Consider the following 19302-nt stretch of genomic DNA (forward strand, 5'->3'; position numbering starts at 1 on the left):
CTTGCGGCGCCGTTGCTCCCATTCCTCGATCCAGATCCGTGAGCTAGATTTCTTCGACGACGACGATCATCAGCTGCCGGCGTTCATCTTCCGGTGATCAGAGAGTGTTGAGAGAGGTTTCTCGGACGCGACTCAGGTTCTGCTCCCTGTCGTGATTCCGATTGTGGAGGTCTCCCAATCGGCGATTTTCGCATCCCCCAGAGCTTAGAGGGAGGTCTCCTGAGAGCTACTGGACCTTTTCCGATCTTCATTACGCAGCAAAGCTGGGTCGATTTGGCCAATCGATCTGATTTGCGACTCAACAGAACCTGAGCTCTGTTTCTTTGGCCGATGAGGTTTCCAGATGGATGGAGCTTGAACGGAGGTTTCCGTGAGCTGTGAGTGCCCTATGGAAATAGCTAGAAGCTTGTTTGATTGTTGTTGAATGCTTATAGGGGTTCCGAGAGCATTTCTGCTTCACGGCAGATTGTGAGGAGTCTTTGCTACGGGATTTGGATTGAGGGATGTTTAGGGTTTTAGTTTTCTTCATTAGTTGTCTTTGAATTGTCCATGAATTTGCTCAGATCATCAGATCTGATTCTATTCCTTGCTATCTTGTTTTGTTTGAATTTCAATTGCAATTCTATTCTTGATTTCTTGTTCGTAACTTGGATTTCTTTAGATTTCTGCAATTCAAACCCCATGCTTCGCTACTGACTTAGGTATTAATCTAGTTACTGTTTTTGACATAGATAATTCGCTTGTCACAAATTGTTGAGTGTTGTTCATTTAACTCGCAAACCTTAGTTCTATTCGATGGATTTGTTGTCACTGATTGAGCTTTTGAGTTTAATAGTTGAATTTTGTGGTGATTGTGATTATGCTTGAAAATGGAATGTTGAACTTGAGCTTGAGATTTGTTATCTCTGTCCAAGTTTAGTTATTTGAGCTTAAGAAATTGATGGAAATTGTGATTGTGAATTGGAGAGATGGTTATTAATTTATTTGATCCAATGATGCTTAATTGTTAACAACTTGAATTGAAAGAAGTTTAATCATGTTTTGATGAGGATGAATTATCTTTAATTCTGATCTTGAATGAATTAGATGAAGATAAATTGAATTGTAAGTCAAATGATGTACTTAATTGACCTTGTTGACGTAAGAATTTGATTGGAACCAATTCCAGAATGCACACACATATTAGTTATCCTTGGAAAAATACGACTTGGAACTCGTACTACACGCATTTTCTTTAGCTTGAATGGGTTCCAATCTTTATTAATTTGGAGCGCCTTGTGACATGCAAAAAGGTCGACACCAATGTGGCTTGAAGGTGGACGAAGTGAAGACTCCACGTGACCCTACAAACACAAGGGGTGTTGTGTTGGGTTGGGGAGGGATTCTCGGTGTTGACCCTCCGACGCTCAAGTCAGTTTTTGACAAAATGGAGAGTAATCAGAATGTGATAACAAAGAGCATATAAAATAACAAAGTTACGCATATCTCCACCTATAGATGGGAACCTCCTTTTATAATGTTATTGTAGTGTCTGCACATGTATCTCAAAGCAAGCGCATGTTTTCCCAAACGTCTTAGGAAAAAATAAGTCCAAAAGTGTCTCTGACACCTTTCCTTAAACAAGCATGCAAATCTCTGATGTAACATGCTAGAAGCTTCTAATGTACGATTCGTCTGCGGAACATGCTCCGTTGTCAATGGCACAAACCTCCAAAAGGATAAGAGGAGATATGTAGGTGGGTCCCGCTGCAGGTCGACTTGTGGTCGTTCGGTCGGGACATGCCCCGCTTGATTGTGCTAAATCAAGGCATTCTCCCTTCACTTAGTTTTTCCGTACCGAAGGGCTCCTCGCCCGACCAAACATGTTGCCCGCCCAACAAGGACAGTGGTTGGGGGATGTATTGTTTGTTTATCTCATAACTTTATGTTGTCCGCTCGGCCTTGCTCGCCCATCCAGGAGTGCAGTCCGTACGACCATAACTCCATTCAGCTAACCTGACCTGCTTTGTGGACAGCGTCTCTGGACTTTCCTTGATTTTGACTTCTACGTCAGCCGATCTTCCTTACTTTGACCCAACCTTGATTGGACTTCCTTTTACCACCGGATCAATATAATTTAGGAATGAAATATAAAAAATGAGTATACTATGAATTGAAATATAACAAAATCTATTCAATTTAAGATCAAATAGCTACTAGGGGTTCTCCTGTGAGCAAGGCTGCCATTCGGGGCAGTGCGAGGCGAGGCCACTTGAGTTGACCTCATTAGCGCAGGATAGTCGATCCTAGAGCGCAACGAGACCTCGCACAATGGGTCATCGAACACAACTGCACTAGGTCACCTCGTGCAACCATCGCTTGAGAGTTGAGATCGAGCAAGGTGACCTTGTAGGGCTGGCGCGGGGTCATCGTTATTGCCAAGCCTAATCATGAGTGGGATTGGAAGAAATTTGATAATATTCACATATAATTCATAAACCCATTAAGTAAACAAAACACACTATTTTGAAAAATAAAATTTGAAAAACTCCATCCTATAAATTTTTTTTATAATTTTTATTTTATCCTCTCAAATAATTTTAATTTTTATTCAATTCTTCGAACTGATCAATTAGGCTTCATAAAATTTTTTCATAGAACATAAAAATAAATCGTGAAACACTCACAAAGATGCATTCAAACCATTAACATTTTTAAACTTATCATTTCACTGGAGAAATCTTCACAGTTAGTAGAAAATTGGATCTTAGATGTAAGATTTCTATTTAGAGAGCCTAACAAACCGAATAATTAACCCATAAAAAATTTCCATCAATTATATATATATATATATATATATATATATATATATATATATATATATATATATATATATATATATATATATATATATTCCTCTAGACATTTGAAATAAAAAAAAAAAGATAATCCATGATATTATAAAAGTATTGTGGATTGCCCAATAACAATAAAACTATAAAGTATATCCTATTTTTATGCTTTATAAAGTGCCCGATAAAATAATAATAATGAAATTATAAAAACACATAATTAATTGAGATATATGAAATTGTCATTTTTATTTATATTCTATTTTATTTTATGTACTGATTTAAAAAAAAACTTAAATTGTAAAGTCATCTCAGGAGAAAACTTAACTACCCAACATAGGGTAGTAGTGTTGGATATACGCCTCAAACATAGTATCAATAGAAAGAAAATATATGTAATTCCTAGAATTAAGTGGTAGAAGTTAAAGGATGGGAAACAAAATATATTTAAGAAAAAGGTAGAAGTACAAGCATTAGGTGAAATATACGATGACTCTAATATAACATGGGATAAGATGATATCAAAGTTGAAAATAGTAACTAAGAGTGTACTCGATGAGTCAAAGGGACATGCACCACTAAGTAAAGAATCTTGGTGGTGGAATGAGAAAGTACAAGAGAAAGTGAAGGAAAAACGAATAGCTTATAAGGAATTATATATTTGTAAAAACGAGAAAAACTTAAAAAAATATACAATAGCCAAGAAAGAAGCTAAGAAAGTAGTGAGTGAAGCAAAAAATGAAACTTTTGAACGGTTATATCAAAAATTGGATACAAAAGAAGGGGAAAGATATATTTATAGAATAGCTAAAGTGAGAGAAAAGAAAACAAAAGATCTTAGCCAAATAAAATGTATTAAAGATGAATGTAATAGGGTATTAGTAAATGATGGAGAAATAAAAGAGCGGTGGAAAAGGTATTTTCATCAACTTTTTAATGAAGATTTAGGTGACCAACTTAACTTAGGTAATTTAATTAGATCAAATGAGCATAGAAATTTTAATTTTTATCGTAGAATTCAAACTTCAGAAGTAAAACAAACTTTAAATGAGATGCACAATGGAAAAGTCGTTGAACTAGATGATATTCCGATAGAGGTATGGAAGTGCTTAGGGAAACAAGGTATTGAATGACTTACAAAATTATTTAACATGATATTGAAAACGAAAAGAATGCCTAATCAATGGAGGATAAGTACTCTAGTTCCCTTATATAAGAGCAAATGAGACATACAAAATTGTACAAACTATAGGGTTATTAAACTAATGAGTCATACTATGAAACTTTGGGAAAAAGTAATAGAAAAAAGATTAAGGAAGGAGACCACAGTGACAGAAAATCAATTTGGGTTCATGCTTGGAAGGTCGACAATAGAAGTTATACATCTCCTTAGACAATTAATTGAAAAATATCAGGAGCAAAAACAAGATCTACACATGGTATTCATTGACTTAGAAAAAGCTTATGATAGAGTCCCAAGAGAAATTATATGAAGAATTTTAAAAAAGAGAGATGTTAGTGTAACATATATTGAACTAATTAAGGATATGTATGAGGATGTAACGACCAGAGTAAAGACTTCAGGCGGAGTAACTGAAGCATTTCTAATAAAGATGGGGTTACATCAGGGATCAACCCTAAGTCCCTATCTTTTTACACTAATTATGGATGAACTCACTATGCACATTCAAGACACAGTACCGTGGTGCATGTTGTTTGCAGATGATATTATTTTGATAGATGAGACACGTGAAAGAATAAATGCTAAGCTAGAATCTTAGAGAGAAACACTAGAAGGGAAATGTTTTAAGCTTAGTAGATTAAAGACAGAATATATGAAATTTAAATTTAGTAATATTAGAAGTAATGAAACAATTATTAAAATAGGAAAGGACGAGTTACCCGGAACCGAGAGATTTAAATATTTAGGATCATTTTTACAAAATGATGGAGGGATTGAGAGAAATGTCTTACATAGAATACAAGCAAGATGAGTAAAATGGAGGAGAGCGTCGAGTGTTTTATGTGATCGTAAAGTACCTCTTAAATTTAAAGGTAAGTTTTATAAAACCGCTGTTAGACCTGTTATGTTATATGAAGCTGAATGTTGGACTATGACTCGAGCACATGAGCATAAAATGAGAGTTGCAGAGATGAGGATGTTAAGGTGGATGTGTGGACATACGAAGATGGATAAAATAAAGAATGAGAATATTAGAGAAAAAGTCGGAGTTGCATCTATTAAGGACAAACTCCGAGAGACACATTTAAGATGGTACGAACATGTACTTAGACGACCAATAAATGCTCCAGTTAAGCGATGTGAAACAATGATAAACATACATATCAAACAAGGAAGAGGAAGACCAAAAAAGACTTGGTTAGCAACAATAAAACAAGATAAAATTTATTTAAATATAGATGATGATATAATAAGAGATAGAGCTCAATGACGTAAAAGGATTTATACAGCCGACCCCACCTAGTGAGAAAATACTTAATTATTGTTGTACTGATTTAAAGAAAATAGTGGGGCACATCCAAAAATAATTTTATAAACTAGAAACCAAAATAACTCATAGATACAAATTTAGATGCTAAATAAGAGTCAGCTATCCAAAAAAGCCAAAAGAAAAAAATACACAAGCTTGACAACAGAACTTCTAAACCTTTAACATCGCCATGAAACCGAAAAAATTAGCATAGAATCTACCACATAACTCTTAGACACAGCTAGAATCTACCACATAACTACTCGACAGTTGAGATCGCTAACCGATAAATCCCACAAACAAATAGCAAAACCATCAGTGAGAGAACCAGATGGATCATATGAGCAACAACTGAATGATTCATCAATCCCATCGAATTTGAAGACTGCTTGACTGACTTATCACAGCCATCTGCTGATTTCTTCCTTAGCCTCATCATAGATTCAGGGTTTTGGTGGTTACTTGAAGAACTAGTTGTTTCATCTGCATCTAAAAGCTGTAGTTAGTGGGTGTACCGATTAGACGAACCTAACAAGATGACGGCTAATTGTTTACCATGAATAGAAAACTCCTCGAGCTTATTGGGAGAAGTCGGCAAAGTATTCTCCTTGCCTTCAGAAATCTTGTCACCCAAAGAATCTCCAGCATGCTGCTGCTGATAGAAAAGAAAAGAAAAGAAAAGAAAAAACACCATCAGTTAATATAAATACTGAGAAGAATCGAGAATAAGCCAAGTGCATAATAAGCAAAAAGATATTTCTCGCCTCAATATTTTCCACTTCCTCGGTATCGTTATCTCCAACTTGTGATTCACTATCAGAAGTTGATTGCAGCAGACTCTTGTTACTCGAATGCTTATCCTGTGGGGAAAGTGCATTTGGAGAATGTTGCACTTCTCGATCTCTTATCTTGATTCCAATCTCCATGCTCTCATTAAGTTTATCAGTTATACTCTTATCAGAAGAAGATTCTTCGGTGCTGTCAGACAAAGTCTGTGATGCTTTTGGAATTGAATTCTTGTCTTCATCGTCAACCATGTGGTTACTTTCAGTATCAGCATCAGCACCAGTAGACGGTACCCTGATGTAACCTTGCAAACAGATCCTTCTTATTGCTATGCCCTGCTTCGATAATGAATTGCTCGAGGGTGGTTCATGATTATTTGACTGAGGACTCCTGATCTTGATTCCAGGCATCTCGAAATCTTCTTCCATGGTATCAGATATTTTGCTCTGGTTATTAAATTCCTCAATACTGTTGAACAATTCGTCCATAGATTCTGCACCAGCATCAACTGAATATCCGTCTGGCCCAGTAATGCCGTAAGGAAATAGACTAGCATTTTCATATACGGTGATTAACTGAGTTGCCGATTCAGGATATAGAGAAGAACCATCCATCTGCATCAAATCACTCGACCCAAGAGATGACTCATGAAGCCACTGAGAAGTAGCACCCTGAATTATATTTAAAAAGGAAAAGAAATGAGAACACCAAAGCATAATTTGATTTTAAGTAATTGATTCAATTATGACAAATGTTACCTGGGTTAAACACGGTTCAATCTCTATTTCACTGTTTGATCCACTATCCTTGCATGATGCAGAATCCCAGGGGGGTGCCTGTTTGACTAAACTCTCAGCAGGCGATTCTTTTGGAAAGCTACATGCACCAGAAGAACAATCATCTGAATCAAGCATTGAGTTCAATAATGCATTCAGATAGTCATCATCATCAAATGGATTGGATCCCATATGGGATTCCTGGTTCATGGCACTGCTCGAAGGATTGTCTGGGATTTGCAGCATTGGAGAACTGATATTGGAAAAACCATGGCCTACTCGTTCATCCACACCATCACAAAGTTGGAATAAAAAATCTTGCAGAGGGTCAGCCTGCAATTTTGTGCTTACATGAAAATAAAGAAGGTAAAACAAATAAAAAGAAAAATTCTTGTATTAGACAGTTCATCCTCACCGTTTCTCCCAATTTAGTCTCTTCATTGAGCAAAGCCATATTACAGCAATCTGTCTCTGGGTTTACAGGGGCTCTAGTTGAACACTGACCTTTATCAGCAACCCACATCTCAATACCGTCGAGCTGCTTTTTAGCAGAACCAGGACTCTCTATCGGTTCTTCTTGCAAGACAGACTTTGGAGATTCATGGTTTGACTGAATTTCAATTTCCCCTACAGCATCAACACCGTTTTGCATTCCATCAGGAGAAAAATCATGGATCTCCAAGTCATCAGTCTTGGAGCTGGGACTTTTCTCTTCAGACTTTTTGTTAAATAAGCGATAAAGGACATAACTGCCCTGTTAAAAACGAAACCACACACTCAATATCTGAAAATAAGAACAATTGTAAATAGATATGAAGTCCAACTTCCAAAAAAAACTGATATATTTTGGTGTCAGTGAAAGAAATATCAAGTTGCCGCAGATTTACTTTCGTTGGATAGCTAAAATTAGAACGGGAACTAGTTCGGATACTTTTCTGCAATCTAAACAGGAATGGAGGAAGTAGAACAAGAATGAAAATTATCGAACACGAAGACATATGTGCAAACCTCATCACCAGATTCAAATTCCGGCTCAGTTGTGCGGTACTCGTGCATAATCCAGTAAGTCCGGACACCCTTTGGAGCTCGTCCTTCATGGAAAACCAGCGTCTTTTTCATGCCGATAACCAAACCCTTCCCCCCAGAAGACCGTATCATCCGGTCCCTTCCAGTGGCCTTCCAGTAGCCGTGCTTGGTTGCGCGATTGGACCTGTGACCGCTCGGATACTTCCGATCCTTTGGCGCAAAGAAGAACCATTCGGGATCCTCCGACTTGATCAGGGATTTCGCTACGCCACCCAACAACATCGAACAAAATAACCAATTTAAAAAAAAAAATCACACTTTTATCAAATAAATAATTTACCAGAGACCAAAACTACAGAAACCAAAGTACCAGGAAGCTCCCACGGTTCGCACTTGCAGACATCAATCTCCGGGATGACTTCCACTTCGGATTTGATCCGGCCGGTGATCTTGTTCTTGAGGTAGTGGTTGACGAGCTCCTCGTCCTTAGGTTGGAACCGAAACCCCAGGGGCAAAGACTGCAGCGCAATCGCCGGCATCGCTGGATCTCCTCTCCTGCTGCTACCAGCTAAAGCGTACCGATATTCCAAAACGAACTAAAGAGCTTTTTGATACTCAAATCTGCCGAACAAGAACACGAAACCGAGGGATCGAAAGAGCACTAAACAAATTGCATCTTCAGCCTCCGTGATTGCTCTAGGGTTTGGGCTTTGGGAAGAAGATGGGAGCCCCTTTCTTCTTTTCCAAGGAAGCGAAGGCGGACGAAGGAGCTTTACCTTTGGCTTTATGACGCGTCGCGGAGAAGCCGGATATTAACCTTTTAAAGGAGGCAGGCTCCTCGACTTCGACAACAGCCTTGTTGTAGTGGAGCTACTAACGCACAGTAGTGCCCCTTGATTAGAGGAAAGCTCATTGGCATTTTGGTAATTTCAATAGCAAAGTAGAGACGCCGACCGCGTTTGTCAGACGGGAACCCAATAGAATATCGACGCGTGGGGGTGAGCGCACATCGGAAGCCTAGCAGACTGAGGATGGTAACATCGATACGTAATCTGTTCCACCGTTCGATCGTTAATTTACGGTAAATGGGCTTGGTGGATTGTCTTTAGGAACTGGGATGACCCAAGTATCTGGTCCGAATCAAAGATCTGCTAATTCTGGGACCCATCCTTAGCAACTATACATAGAGTGGGTAATTTACGGGTGTGCCCGTGTTAATAATCAGGTGTGTCTCGGCGTGGTTTAAGGATGAATTATATATATATATATATATATATATATATATATATATATATAATATTAAATAATCAAAATCTAGTTAATTAAAATTTATACATGTATGTATGTACAAAATATTTTAATAATATCATATGTATATATTAAATATATACATATACATGTATATATTATGATTGGACGATAAAAAAATTCTAATTGACTAAATTCTGACCAATAAAATTTACTCACATATATATTAGAGGGTTCTTTGTCGACTAATCTTGTGATTTTCTCAAGGATTCCTCTACCGAATAAATTCAAGGCACACACTCAATTCTACAACTTATGCACTAAAAATTATTATCCATAGTTCTCATATTATTTGTGAATCCTCTACCACTCACGACCATGGTATTTCAATTGTTTATATTTTTTTTCAATGTTGTACTATCACTTGTAGATTTTAATCATATTAATCAAATCATGACTGAGGTGTGATGAATGAATCCAGTGATAGAATTATAACAGACATTTATGGTATGAAATAATAAATCATATCTCATTACAATAAAATTCGGAGAAGAGAAAATATTGGCTAGAGGAAGATGCCTCTTATTATTGGAAGAGTGATCATAAAATCAGAAAATTCTCTATAATTCCACAAACCAAATCTCGTAGTCTCAAATGTTCTTCTACGTGAAAATGAATCTCATATTTACAACCCCTCTCTTCCACATGAACTATTCTTGGACGCACCCTTTATAATGGAAATTGTCCCAAGGGTAAAAGAGACTTTTTTCCAAATGAAAGTGGGCAACGTGGGCATGCCCACGTTCTAATTTCCTACATCTCTCACTCGTTCAAGATAAATCACTAAGACTAGTTAGTCACAAAGACTAAATAAGTCACATAGACTATATAAGAGTTTAGTCACAAAAACCATATCAGAACATTTAATCCATACTTAGAGAAAATGATTCGTACGATAGCAAGCAAACTGAGCGATAATTGCTAAGAAGATTGTTGCACCTTACATAGTCGCTCTCAGAGCGATCAATGCTAACAAAATTGTTATACTTTACTTAGTTGTTCTTCCAAATGAATTAGAGACACTCATTAGGACACATAGCTTCTTTCCTGGCGATACATATCCGTTATCCAGGAAACATCTAATCTCTCTGTGGCACACGACTATTATCTTAGAGATATTCATGTCTTGCTATTTATCAAGATTAAATAATTTTCATTTACATTAATATAAACATCTCTAATCCCTTATCATGACTATTATGTCAAGAGCATGCTTCATATTCAATATTTGTAATTATTTCTATATATAATAGAAATAGGTCGACCAATAAATAACATCAAAAGATGTAAATTTATTTAATCTTCTTTTTTAGCTAAAATCTATTCATTTTAATCAATCGCTTTCCTAGTTATGCTATATAGACTAGATCATCCATACTCATAGGATACATGCTAAAGTAGCATACACGGATTAAAACTTCAAGTAAACAGATAAATAATCACTAAGGGCAAAAACCGATATTAACTTGTAATCTCAAAGGTCTCACATAGTAGAGAAATAAGGATCCATTCTCCTACTACCTTTATTATCGTAATAGCACATGTGGTATAAATCACATGCTACGATGTTATTCTCTTTACTAAAAAGAGCTCATGTTTTTCTCAAATTTAACATCATATAGATTTTGATCTAGATATACCTAATGTCTAATCATGAATTCAATATATGAATTCCAATCTGGCCTTTAATAAGTTTAGTAAATGATGGGTTCATTTACTTCGATTATTATTCAATATAAATGATATCATCTTGACACAATTATCAAGGCGACCTTAATTTATGGATTTGTCTCTAATCACAGTTATGTAAGTTATTCCATAAGTAACGATCTTACCTCTATTTGTACTTAACAAATAGAGATGATTGTCCATGTGAGTGGACTAATTTCAACCTGTCAACATGTTCACCGAGATCTTATATGAATGTAACAAAATCATATACATTGAATAAATTATGGTAAATCACACAATCAAATCATAATATCTGATTATTATTACAATATTGTTACATTCTATGAAGTTCCAAAGACTTTACATGGTCTTTAAATGACTTTTTAGTCATTGGCTTAGTAAAAGAATCTGCAAGCATAGCACATGTAGGGACATACTCAAGAATTCCCTTTTTTTCACCACAATATCCCTCACAAAGTTATATTTTATAACTATATATTTATCTTTGATGTGATATTTGTGATCTTTGGAAAAAGTTATTGTAGCTTGACTATTACAGTAGACAGTTACTGGACTCCCACTGTCCTCAACAATTTTCAGATGCTTCAGGAACCTTCGCAACTAGACTACTTCTTACACAGCAGCTGAACATGTCACATATTCAGTTTCCATAATTAACAAAGCTACACAAGCTTATTTCTTGTTGTCCCATGAGATAGCGCCACCATTCAGCAAGAATGCATAACTTGATATGGATTTTCTATCATCTAGGTTCCTAGCCCAATCTGCATCTGAATAATCTTTCAAACTCATATTTAATCCTTGGAAACAGAGACAATAATCTATTGTCGCCTTTAGATATTTAAATATCCTTTTTACCACCTTCCAATGTCTGAGTCCTGTGTTTGGCTGGAAGCGACTAACTAAGCGAACAATATATCTGATATCGGGATGTGTACATAACATAGTGTACATCAAACTACCAATAGCACTGGCATATTTTTTTTTTATTTATCTCAGCTATTTCCTCTAGCGTTTTGGGACACATACTCTTGCTCAAAATAGTACCTTTTACAATAGGTGTATGTTCTATGTTGCAATTAGACATACTGAAATGATATAACATCTTATTAATATAAGACTCTCGTGACATGCCCAAAAGTAGGGGTGTAAATGAACCAAGCCGCTCGCGAGCTATTCGAAGCTCGATTCGATAAAAGCTCGTTTGAGCTCGTTTAATGAAGTTCGTTAAGATAAACAAACCAAGCACAAACTTCGTAATATTCAGCTCGTTAGCTCGTGAACACGTTCGTTAAGCTCATTAAGCAACTTTTAAATAAAAAAAATAATAGTTTTGATATTGAATTTATAGATTTTACACTCTACTTATGAAAAATATAGACAAATATATTAAATTTATTTGTTAGAATAAAATTATAAATTTTAATAATATTATTATATTTTTCTCTAAATATATAATTTAATTTTTAATGAATATTTAAATTTATGATTTATATTTATTAAGCTCGTTTAGGCTCGATAAAAGCTCGAATAAGCTCGTGAACCATGAATATATTCGTTAAATAAAGCTCGAGTTCGGCTCGATTATAAACGAGTCAAGCTCAAACATTCAAGAGTTCAGCTCGGCTCGGCTCGATTACACCCCTACCCAAAAGTCTCTTTTCAAGAAAATGCAATGATCCTCATTGATCATCTCATATTCTGGTTGTCTTGACACTTACTTTAGCCCATATATAGACTTTTTAAGTCTACATATTTTCTCCTCTTGGCCTTCAACAATGAAACATTTTGGTTGAACCATATAGATTTCCTCATCAAACTCACCATTAAGGAAAACGATTTTTACATCCATTTGATATAATTCCAAGTCATATTGTGTCACAATGACCAAAATAACTCATATTGATACTATTGGTGCACGTTGTACTAATAATCTGGTTTTGATGTATGACAAATAGGTTAAAGTTAAATGTGTTATTTGTCTAACCTTTCTACCAAGTGTGCAGGAGTTGACTAGTCTAAAGGACCTGACACCAGACTGAAATCCAGCTAGGTCCATGAGACTCGATAGCTTGTGGGAAGTCTAGATAGGTCTGTGGGGCCCGATATTTGGCGAAAAGTCCGGTTGAGTCTGCGGGACCTGACAATCGGCCAAAGTCCAGTTGGGTCTGCGGACCTGACAACTGGTGGAAAGACCTGGTGGGTCAAAGGCAAGTCAAGTGACTACAGTTGATAAGTGAAGGTAAGCAACTGGAGAAGATATTCAGTGAGGATGTGTTCCCCATTGAGAAAACTGTAGGTGTCGATCCAACTTATATCCATTTGAAAAATCTAAGTTGAGATCTTGGCTAATCCTGATCTTGAGGAGACAGGATCTAATTACTACTCCTATCTACTGAGTTATACAAACCTTGTTTTGTAGGATGAACCTATTTTTATTGCCCACGACTAACCCTTTTTTGTAGGAAAAGAAGGAGTTGAAAAAGGGGGTTCGAGCTCCTGAACCAGTCTCGCCCGGGCGGGTGCCTAGGGCGCCCTGGCGATCCAGACACCCAGAGTTAGTCTTGGGGCCCGGACCACAAAATTCATCGACAAGCTAACCATGGGTGACGCTGATCCACTGGTCGAAGTTGATCTTCAAGTAGACCTCTATGCGTTTCTTCCAGTAGGGGAAGTCATCACCGTTGAACAGAGGTGGACGAACTGTGCTAAAACCTTCGATTTGAGACATAGATTCTGCACACAAGGAGGGAAAAAGAAAAATGAATCCTAAGACTTGGTCTTAGATTTGTAGTGAGGGATTAAATTAAAAAGAATAAAATTTGAATTGGTGTTGCACCAGTTCAGCTTACTTGTAATGAAAAAAAAAATTCAAAAAGATAATAATATCAATTTGGATTATATTGTAAAATTGAAAATCGAAAGAAAGAAAAAAAAACTTCACCCCCTTTGTTTGATTGGTGGTTGTACCAAATCAGAGCAGTATCTGCTCTGAAACCACTTGTTGGATCGTACAAGTCGCTAGGGGGATAACGATCGAAAATTCATAGCGAGTTAGAGTAAACAACAAAAAAATAAGAGCAAAATAATGCTAACACGAACTGGTTTTACTTGGTTCGGATGCTTCATCGACTCCTACTCCAAGACCCGCACTCGTCGAGTGCTTTCGTTGGGCAATCACTAATAGTTCGCAAAATCAGATTACAAATGTAAGTACAAGAACTTTAGAGATAAAATACCGACAACAATACAAAAAAGGCTTGAGCCGCAGGTTGTCGGAGAAGCTTCGTAGAGTCGCAGCATTGCAGAAGCACAGCGCAGTAGAGCAGTCGTTGAAAGACGTTGTTGTTATTAATGCTCCGTGGAGGCCTACTTTTATAGGCATGCTCCGGGCGCCCAGATCCCTTCCGGGCACCTGGACCGTGACGTCGACCGTCCAATCAGTGCTCGCCTAGCTGTTAGGATAATTTTTGTTTTCCGGGCGCCTGGAGCACCTTTCTCCAGAAAGTCCTTTTCCTACAAGAAAGTGTTAGTCCGAGGCAAAATAAAAGCTAAAGTACCCTGCAAAACAGAAGTTAGCACAATTATAGTAAAAGAGTAGTAATTAGATTTCATCTCACCGAGATTGAAATCTAATCACGATCTCAACTTAGATTCCTGAAATGGTTCTAAGTTGGATCGATGCCTACTGTTCCCTCGAACGGAGAACGCATCCTCACCAAGTCACTCCCTTCTAGTGACTTACCTTAACTTACCTGCCAGACGTCCGGTCAGCCCGTCGACCCGTCTGGACTTCATGCCAGCTATCAGGTTAGCCCGTCGACCTAGTTGGACTTCGTACTAGACATCTAGTTAGCCCGTCGACTAGTTTGGACTTCGTGCCAGCTATCCGGTCAGCCCATCGACCTTGCTGGGCTTCGTGCCAACTATCTGGTCAGCCCGTCGACCTAGCTGGGCTTCTCCTGCACACTTTGTCAAAGTGTTAGATCACAATGAAACTAACTTAACCTTATTTTGTCATTCATCAAAACTTGAGTTAGACCGTTAGTGCTAACCGCACCAACAACATTATCATCACTGATCAGGATCCTGCTATGACAAAAGTTATTGCACAGGTTTTGCCTCAAATAGTGCATTGATATTGTTTGTGGTACATATTGAACAAATTCATAAAAAAATTAGACCATTTGACTTTTTGAAATCATTATCACAGTATAAAGAACGTCATTGCAAATTCTACAACACCTGATGATTTTGAGAAGTCATGTGAAGATGATATCAAGGAAACTAACTTAGAGAAAAATGATTGGTTGTCATTGATATATGAACTGCAACACAGATGGGTGTCAGCATCTTTTAGTCATGTATTTTCTACAAGAATATCAAGTAGCTAAAGATCTGAAGGGTCACATGTAATTTTCAAGAAATATGTCTCAAATAAGGACTCATTAATGGATTTTATCACACATTTTAATAGAGCACTGAGACACCAAAGACACAATGAGTTAGTTGCGGACCATATTGATATGAATGAGCATCCCAAAGTTAATACAACTTGGCTAATGGAAAGTCAAATGGTTAAGTTGTACACAAACAAGAAATGATTGGAGTTTTAAAGTGAAATGATCGAGAGTCATAGTTATTATGTGCAACAGACATTTACAGGAGTTGCCTTAGCGGTTTACCACGTGCTGAAATTTCAAAGTTCCTCTTCCTCAAAATCAAGAGTGCTCACGCATGACAAACAAAGGGATTACATATTGTGTAGCTGCACGAAATTTGAGTTTGAGGGCATTCCATGCAGACATATATTAGCTTTTTTCGTATCAACCAAGTGTTTCATTTGCTTGATACGTATATTCTCAAACGATGGATGCGAGATGCAAAAGTTGGAGCAATATATACTTTAGGGGAGAAAAATGTCATTGATGATCCAGATTCAAAAAGGTATTTGATGTCGAGGCACTCAAGGTTATCCTATAAAGCTTCAGTGTTAGTTGATGATGCATCTTTGAGTAATGAGAGGACAACCTTCTTGGATGAACAATTCGATTATATGTACAACAAAAATTCAAGAGATGCCCATTAGTACAACATGCAGTGATAGAAGTCAAAGAAAAATCTATTGATGAGACCCTTGGTATTATTAATCCTTCTGTAGTAAGAACTAAGGGATGTGGGAAGAGATTAAAATCATCAAAGGAGAAATTAACATAAAATTCTAGACTTTGTCATGGATGCGGACATCGAGGAGTGTCACATGACAAGCGTAACTGTCCCAATTTGCAACAAGGGTATGTGTTGATTCAATTTTTCATTTTTATTATATTTTGTCATGCAAACAAATTTATTTTATTATCTTTTGTATATGACAATGTGCCAAATATCAGATCAATTGAAGATAATAATCATATTAGTCTTGACAATACATATGAACCGGATTTGGGATCTATAACTGGTACTATCAAAGTTTTAATTTGTTAAATTATAATGATTTATTGTTTATTGAGAAAATGGAATTAATAAATTATCTTTATTGTTATAGGTTCTAATAACATGCATTAGAATGTTGTAATTATCTATGGTTGGCATATCTATTTTCTTTTTTTGTATGCTGCTTTCTAATAACTATATATCTATTTCCCAGTGAGCTTGAGTGGATGCTGCTTTTGTTGGTTTTAGGACTTTATGGCAGCATGTTTGTTCTTCTTACAATAAGGAATCAGATCAGTTTTGCTTCTCTTCATGGTTCCCTAGAATGAAAAACATTCCTCTCATACAGTTGAAAATTGAGTTGTGAGTAATCTTCATTTTCCATTTGTGAAATAGATTTAAGAAAGACATTCCTCTCTATCAAATGAAAGGTTAAGACAAGATCATTTTCATTTCTGAAATCTATTTAACAGAACTGTTTCTTAAACCCAATGTGTATTCTATTTCCCACCCAGCTTGACTTGACCTATCTCAATTATGAAGATTCAGAACACATCTAAATCAAATACAAAAGGTCTCAGTTTGAAACTAAAACATGGATTACAACTAATTATTACTGATCTTTAACTCTAGCCAAATTTAATGATTGTCTGTTTATTTATCTGTTTCATACTCAACTTCATCTTTTATTTGTCTGATTTTTCCAAGGCATGGGAAACAGACAGCTCAAGGAAACACATTTCCCTTCTTGATGTATCTAATTTCACTTCAAAAGATGAATGACAAGAATTCTGGAACCTCATGGAGGGATGATTGAATTGAATTCTTGGGTTCCAAACGAAGGGCAACCTGAGTTGAATGTTGGATACAAACATCTGTTGCTGGAGATATACAAGGTATTAGCTGAATTTAAACAACTCTGAATTAAATTCAACTTACAGTCGAGATGACCTGAGCGGATAATCTCAGGCTGCCAGCGGGGGTTGGTTTCTACTATAAGCCGAAGAGTAGTAGATCAGACCAAGTCGTTGAGCGGGTAGATCTACTGAGCAGCAGGTCTGTGTTGCCAAGCCGAGCAGTTGGGAGTACCGAGTTCGATCAGATAAAGCAGTTGTCCGAACAGTACTGTTGGGCGAGCAAATAGGTCGGGTGAACAGACTGGCCGACCGAGCGAGCAGACAGGTCGGACGAACAGACTGGCCGACCAGGCGAGGAGATAAGTCGGGTGAACAAACTGGCCGACCGGGCGAGCAGACATGCAAACAAGCCGGTCGGGCAAAGTAGTATGTCCGAGAGCGGACAGACCGGTCGAAGCAAACAGGTCGGGCAACAAACAAGCAAAGAGCGGACAGACCAGTTGAAGTAGACAGGTTGATCGGGCGAAGCAGATAGGCCGGGTGCAAACGGGCCGATCAGGCGAAGCAGAAAGGCCGACCGAGCAGATGAAGAGACCGACCGAAAAAACTGACCGAGGCCTGCAACTAATGCAGTTTCTTTGAAACAGATTCACCCCACCTTCGGTAGTGCTTCGAGGTTTACTCGAGTCGTCTGTTTCCCAGGATAAAACGAATGACCGTGATTTCACCAAGCACTAGTGGCACCCAAATGTTACCACGGGCACTCTGCTGAGCAGGAGTTGCACAACAGAGAATGACAGCAAAACGACAGAGGAGGTCAGATCAACGACAGCAAAAGGTTTATGTGGCAAAACGTTGGTTGGTTCACTTGGGCGAATTTTGCCTCGACCGGTCTGACATTCGGAGCATGCAGGTCGTGCCCACACACGAGTCAACATGGTTCAGTGCAATCTGGGCCCTGGATTTGCGGCAAACAAGCAAAGAGTGGATAGACCGGTTGAAGTAGACAGGTCGATCGGGCGAAGCAGATAGGCCGGGTGCAAACGGGCCGATCGGGAGAAGCAGAAAGGCCGACTGAGCAGATGAAGAGACCGACCGAAAAAATTGACCGAGGCCTGCGACTAATGCAATTTCTTTGAAACAGATTCACCCCACCTCCAGTAGCGCTTCGAGGTTTACTCGAGTGTCTGTTTCCCAGGATAAAACGAATGACCGTGATTTCACCAAGCACTAGTGGCACCCGAATGCTATCACGAGCACTCTGCTGAGCAGGAGTTGCATGATAGAGAATGACAGCAAAACGGCAGAGGAGCTTAGATCAACGACAGCAAGAGGTTTATGTGGCAAAACGTTAGTTGGTTCACTTGGACGAATTTTTCCCCTATTGGTCTGACATTTGGCGCGCGCAGGTCGTGTCCACACACGAGTCAACATGGTTCAGTGCAATCCGGGACATGAGACTATATCAATTGGGACAAGGGCTTTCTACAATGAGGGCTATATTATTTTTTTATGAATGATTTAATTGCACAATTTGTTAACTTATTAAGTGTTGTTACTTAATAGATTGGCACATGAAATGTTGGGTGTAAAAGAACACCAGGCAAGTAATGAATTTTCATGCAATACCAAGTATTGCAATAGCAATGATGGAGTTAAGGCCAGTATGCCAAGGCTCTAGTTTGTCTGTTATAAAGGATGATATCAGTAGAATTACACTGCTCAAATAATTTTATTGATGAAATGTCCCCAACTAACAACACAAACCAACCAACTTCTACCAAGCTTATCCATGACATTGAAGTTCATATCTGTGACTGTAGATGGGATCTTAAGTACAATACAATTTTTGAAAACAACAACATCAGATAAATAGCTCCATATAAAGAGTTGGGTGTTGCATATCATTCAGGAAAGAGATGTTGCTTTATCAATACCACCAGCAAGACAACTGTTATCTGCAATGAAGAAAACAAGTTTAATTTGTAAGGAGATCTCATAACTTGTAGCAAATGGAAGACATATCAAAAATAAAACCAAAATTGAAAACTAAGTTACCGAAACCCTTTTGCTGAACATGGGCTTGTGTATTACGTACAAC

At 37.6% G+C, this 19302-nt stretch overlaps 1 protein-coding gene across 4 annotated transcripts; it reads right to left on the bottom strand.

The window, feature by feature from the left end:
* Positions 1-5366: 5366 nt before the first annotated feature.
* On the bottom strand, positions 5367-8755 carry LOC122030075 (protein NTM1-like 9). Of its 4 annotated transcripts, none has more exons than XM_042589244.1 (7): positions 8282-8755; positions 7894-8174; positions 7301-7639; positions 6868-7218; positions 6088-6780; positions 5879-5978; positions 5367-5806 (listed from the first exon to the last, which is right to left on the bottom strand). In XM_042589244.1, the coding sequence occupies exons 1-7, from the start codon at positions 8448-8450 to the stop codon at positions 5583-5585; spliced, it is 2157 nt and encodes a 718-aa protein (XP_042445178.1). In that variant the 5' UTR covers positions 8451-8755; the 3' UTR covers positions 5367-5582. The 4 variants fall into 4 exon arrangements, with proteins under 4 accessions (XP_042445178.1, XP_042445160.1, XP_042445184.1 ...); XM_042589226.1 differs by having other exon boundaries at positions 5367-5812; XM_042589250.1 differs by having other exon boundaries at positions 5879-5975; positions 8282-8754.
* Between the last annotated feature and the right edge of the window lie 10547 nt (positions 8756-19302).

The sequence above is a fragment of the Zingiber officinale genome, chromosome 1A, assembly GCF_018446385.1.
Source record: "Zingiber officinale cultivar Zhangliang chromosome 1A, Zo_v1.1, whole genome shotgun sequence".
Taxonomy (NCBI): domain Eukaryota; kingdom Viridiplantae; phylum Streptophyta; class Magnoliopsida; order Zingiberales; family Zingiberaceae; genus Zingiber; species Zingiber officinale.

Bases quoted from the DNA above. Each gene is read 5' to 3' on its own strand.
- LOC122030075 (XM_042589226.1), bottom strand. From the start codon at position 8,450: ATGCCGGCGATTGCGCTGCAGTCTTTGCCCCTGGGGTTTCGGTTCCAA. The intron at 8,175-8,281 runs GTACTTTGGTTT...TGGGTGGCGTAG, and splicing joins CGAACCGTGGGAGCTTCCTG to CGAAATCCCTGATCAAGTCG. The intron at 6,781-6,867 runs GTAACATTTGTC...AATATAATTCAG, and splicing joins TTGAACCGTGTTTAACCCAG to GGTGCTACTTCTCAGTGGCT.